The sequence below is a fragment of the Anopheles marshallii genome, chromosome X (assembly GCF_943734725.1).
Source record: "Anopheles marshallii chromosome X, idAnoMarsDA_429_01, whole genome shotgun sequence".
In the NCBI taxonomy this organism is placed as follows: domain Eukaryota; kingdom Metazoa; phylum Arthropoda; class Insecta; order Diptera; family Culicidae; genus Anopheles; species Anopheles marshallii.
Genome location: NC_071325.1, coordinates 6,198 through 10,882, shown reverse-complemented (window position 1 = coordinate 10,882; position 4,685 = coordinate 6,198). Strand labels below are relative to the sequence as shown.

At 38.3% G+C, this 4,685-nt stretch overlaps 1 protein-coding gene across 1 annotated transcript; it reads right to left on the bottom strand.

The window, feature by feature from the left end:
- Positions 1-3,785: 3,785 nt before the first annotated feature.
- Positions 3,786-4,177, bottom strand: LOC128713173 (uncharacterized). Its single transcript, XM_053808038.1, has 2 exons — positions 4,153-4,177; positions 3,786-4,039 (listed from the first exon to the last, which is right to left on the bottom strand). The coding sequence occupies exons 1-2, from the start codon at positions 4,175-4,177 to the stop codon at positions 3,786-3,788; spliced, it is 279 nt and encodes a 92-aa protein (XP_053664013.1).
- Positions 4,178-4,685: the final 508 nt, after the last annotated feature.

The following is a 4,685-nucleotide window of genomic DNA, read 5'->3' as shown; positions in this document are numbered from 1 at the left end:
TTTCAGCATCTACAGCTCGTTGAAGGTTCTTTATTTTCTTCGTTCTGTTCAAACATAACGGAACCACAAAGTGACATGCATACAAATCGCAAGTGACAAAAACCGATGATTTTATATTGACCTCTCGTTTTTTCATCGTTTCCCTTGCTCTAATTGAGTGATTTTGGCCGCTCGGGTCCGTGAAGAGTACTTTTGTTGATGTGTTGGTGTAAAATTAGCGGTCCGAACGCAACAAGCTCAATTTCCGATCATTCCACCGCAACGAGCCCAAAAATAATGCAAGAATCGAATGAAGAACACACACATGCACACAGGCCTCGTTTAGTCTGCAAACTTTGTTTGGAGATAGTGCAAGATGGACGCGTCGGATTTTGGAGTGAAAAATTGTAAAATATCAATGAATATCATTTCGGTGGGTAAGTGAAAGCATTCAATAATGTTCAGCACATATTCTTCGCAGCTATTTTACATCTCATGTTTCGGTTTCATATGTTTCAGATGAAGGTTAAGAATCACACGGGCTGTGACAGGATGACAATGGCGTCATCAGCGGCATGGTGTGTTTTTGTGTGTTGTGTTATTTTTAGTGAATATGTACGAAAAAAACATATAAGAAGTGAAAAAAAACGTGTAAAACAAGCATGAATTAAAAACATATGTTTTAGCGTTACGAATCGAGTGTACGTCACTGTAGAGTAAGATCGAAAGAAACGATGAAAGAAATCCTAAACAAAGAGGTCGAATGCTTGAACAGAACGAAGAAATTAAAGAGCTTTTAACGAACTTTGAATGCTTAAAGCGTTTGAAATATTTTGTAATGGAACGAAATAAAAATAACGAATGAAATATTTAGAAAGAGCTTCTGAAAGCTTACCTACCATAAAGAAATATATCACTCGTTATTTATATTTCTTTCAATATCGATGAATTATTTCAAAATTTTTCAGCATCTACAGCTCGTTGAAGGTTCTTTATTTTCTTCGTTCTGTTCAAACATAACGGAACCACAAAGTGACATGCATACAAATCGCAAGTGACAAAAACCGATGATTTTATATTGACCTCTCGTTTTTTCATCGTTTCCCTTGCTCTAATTGAGTGATTTTGGCCGCTCGGGTCCGTGAAGAGTACTTTTGTTGATGTGTTGGTGTAAAATTAGCGGTCCGAACGCAACAAGCTCAATTTCCGATCATTCCACCGCAACGAGCCCAAAAATAATGCAAGAATCGAATGAAGAACACACACATGCACACAGGCCTCGTTTAGTCTGCAAACTTTGTTTGGAGATAGTGCAAGATGGACGCGTCGGATTTTGGAGTGAAAAATTGTAAAATATCAATGAATATCATTTCGGTGGGTAAGTGAAAGCATTCAATAATGTTCAGCACATATTCTTCGCAGCTATTTTACATCTCATGTTTCGGTTTCATATGTTTCAGATGAAGGTTAAGAATCACACGGGCTGTGACAGGATGACAATGGCGTCATCAGCGGCATGGTGTGTTTTTGTGTGTTGTGTTATTTTTAGTGAATATGTACGAAAAAAACATATAAGAAGTGAAAAAAAACGTGTAAAACAAGCATGAATTAAAAACATATGTTTTAGCGTTACGAATCGAGTGTACGTCACTGTAGAGTAAGATCGAAAGAAACGATGAAAGAAATCCTAAACAAAGAGGTCGAATGCTTGAACAGAACGAAGAAATTAAAGAGCTTTTAACGAACTTTGAATGCTTAAAGCGTTTGAAATATTTTGTAATGGAACGAAATAAAAATAACGAATGAAATATTTAGAAAGAGCTTCTGAAAGCTTACCTACCATAAAGAAATATATCACTCGTTATTTATATTTCTTTCAATATCGATGAATTATTTCAAAATTTTTCAGCATCTACAGCTCGTTGAAGGTTCTTTATTTTCTTCGTTCTGTTCAAACATAACGGAACCACAAAGTGACATGCATACAAATCGCAAGTGACAAAAACCGATGATTTTATATTGACCTCTCGTTTTTTCATCGTTTCCCTTGCTCTAATTGAGTGATTTTGGCCGCTCGGGTCCGTGAAGAGTACTTTTGTTGATGTGTTGGTGTAAAATTAGCGGTCCGAACGCAACAAGCTCAATTTCCGATCATTCCACCGCAACGAGCCCAAAAATAATGCAAGAATCGAATGAAGAACACACACATGCACACAGGCCTCGTTTAGTCTGCAAACTTTGTTTGGAGATAGTGCAAGATGGACGCGTCGGATTTTGGAGTGAAAAATTGTAAAATATCAATGAATATCATTTCGGTGGGTAAGTGAAAGCATTCAATAATGTTCAGCACATATTCTTCGCAGCTATTTTACATCTCATGTTTCGGTTTCATATGTTTCAGATGAAGGTTAAGAATCACACGGGCTGTGACAGGATGACAATGGCGTCATCAGCGGCATGGTGTGTTTTTGTGTGTTGTGTTATTTTTAGTGAATATGTACGAAAAAAACATATAAGAAGTGAAAAAAAACGTGTAAAACAAGCATGAATTAAAAACATATGTTTTAGCGTTACGAATCGAGTGTACGTCACTGTAGAGTAAGATCGAAAGAAACGATGAAAGAAATCCTAAACAAAGAGGTCGAATGCTTGAACAGAACGAAGAAATTAAAGAGCTTTTAACGAACTTTGAATGCTTAAAGCGTTTGAAATATTTTGTAATGGAACGAAATAAAAATAACGAATGAAATATTTAGAAAGAGCTTCTGAAAGCTTACCTACCATAAAGAAATATATCACTCGTTATTTATATTTCTTTCAATATCGATGAATTATTTCAAAATTTTTCAGCATCTACAGCTCGTTAAAGGTTCTTTATTTTCTTCGCTCTGTTCAAACATAACGGAACCACAAAGTGACATGCATACAAATCGCAAGTGACAAAAACCGATGATTTTATATTGACCTCTCGTTTTTTCATCGTTTCCCTTGCTCCAATTGAGTGATTTTGGCCACTCGGGTGCCGCGAAGAGTACCTTTGTTGATGTGTAGGTGTAAAATTAGCGGTCCGAACGCTCCAAGCTCAATTTCCGATCATCCACAGCAACGAGCTCAAAAATAATGGAAGAATCGAATGAAGAACACACACATGCACACAGTCCTCGTTTAGTCGGCAACTAAACTTCACTTAACTTCACTTTGTTTATGCACTAGAGGTTCCTTTCTTCCTAGATTTTATATTAAAAGTCCAAAAACTGCACTTTAATACTACAAAATATCACAGACAAAACACACATCAGCGCACCGCTCTAATCACTCCACGCAGCCACATAAGAATGGAAAAAAAACAAAACGAAGCAAAGAAGGACATTTCTGATGGATCACAGGAATAAATGAACGAACTTTGAAATTTTTCAAACAACGATGAAAGCTTACAAACGAATTCCTGAAACTTTCCAAAATTTACACCCCTTCTCCTGACTTCCCACCATCATTACCATTAACTTCTTGGTATAAAATAGCACGATTTCGAACCAATATGCTTTTAAGACCACCTTTTTTAAAATTCTACGACCCTTAACAGACGCTGTGGTCGTCTTTGATTTTTTTTTAAATTCTACGACCCTTAACAGACGCTGTGGTTTGTCTATGATACCACGCCTTCAACAAAGGAATGGGTCAAAAGATCGAAAAAACTACGTTGGGTTCGATGAAAAGATAAGAAAATCTAAAACTTTTAATTCAAATGTGCTGTTTATGCGTTTTATTCTTTCAGATTTAATTTTGCGGCTCGCAATTCCTAGCATCTAACAGGAACAGGAATCACCACATCCAACCGTTGTGGTCGTGCCCTCCTCATTGATCTGACCACCACCGGTACATGCACAACCGCCCTGGCTGGGCTGCAGTTGCCCCGACTCGTCCTGCCGTCGGTCTTCGCTTCCAACTTGAGCCGTGCCGAGGCACCTACTCGAGCTGGCGTTACAGCTACAGGTGCAACCGGAATCACACGCCCGAGAGCCGCAACTACGCTTACTCATCATGCGCAAACATTTGCAGTCTGCAAGATATGACGAAAGAAGGCAGGGAACAATAAAAAAAAAGAATGAAACAAACATACCTAGCGAGACGAATTGAATAATGGTTGGGGTAAAGTGGAAACGTATGCGTTACCTTTGCCGCACGTTCTGCAGGGCATGATGATAGCCTTATAGTATGGGCTTGCAGTAAATATACTAGGCCCTACTTGATAGTGTGATAATGGTAATCACGGAGCGGTTAAATTTGGTTGAACTGATGGCGGGTGGGTCCGGGTATTGATCGTTGGTCTAGTAATACACGTTCAGCCGGATATTTCAACTATTAACCACTTCAACCGAATCTGTTTGAAGTACCGCTATAATTCAATTCGAAACAGGAGCCCTTCACAAGTCAACGGAATAATGCACTTTCAAACTTTGACTTACGCTAATATGAAAAAAAAACAATCCGTGTAACAATTGGCATCCAATGCTGAGAGGTTAGATAATGTGCGGCAGTTGTGCGTTAACCGCTTAAAAACAAAATTCGAACTGTACCAACGCACTGCCGAACGGTAACTAATTGCCAATTGGCAATCTGCATCCGGCCATTGACTACTACTAGTCATTGGTTTTATTTTATTTTTCTCTCAAGCCGTGAATTTGCAACTGCACGCACGATTTGAG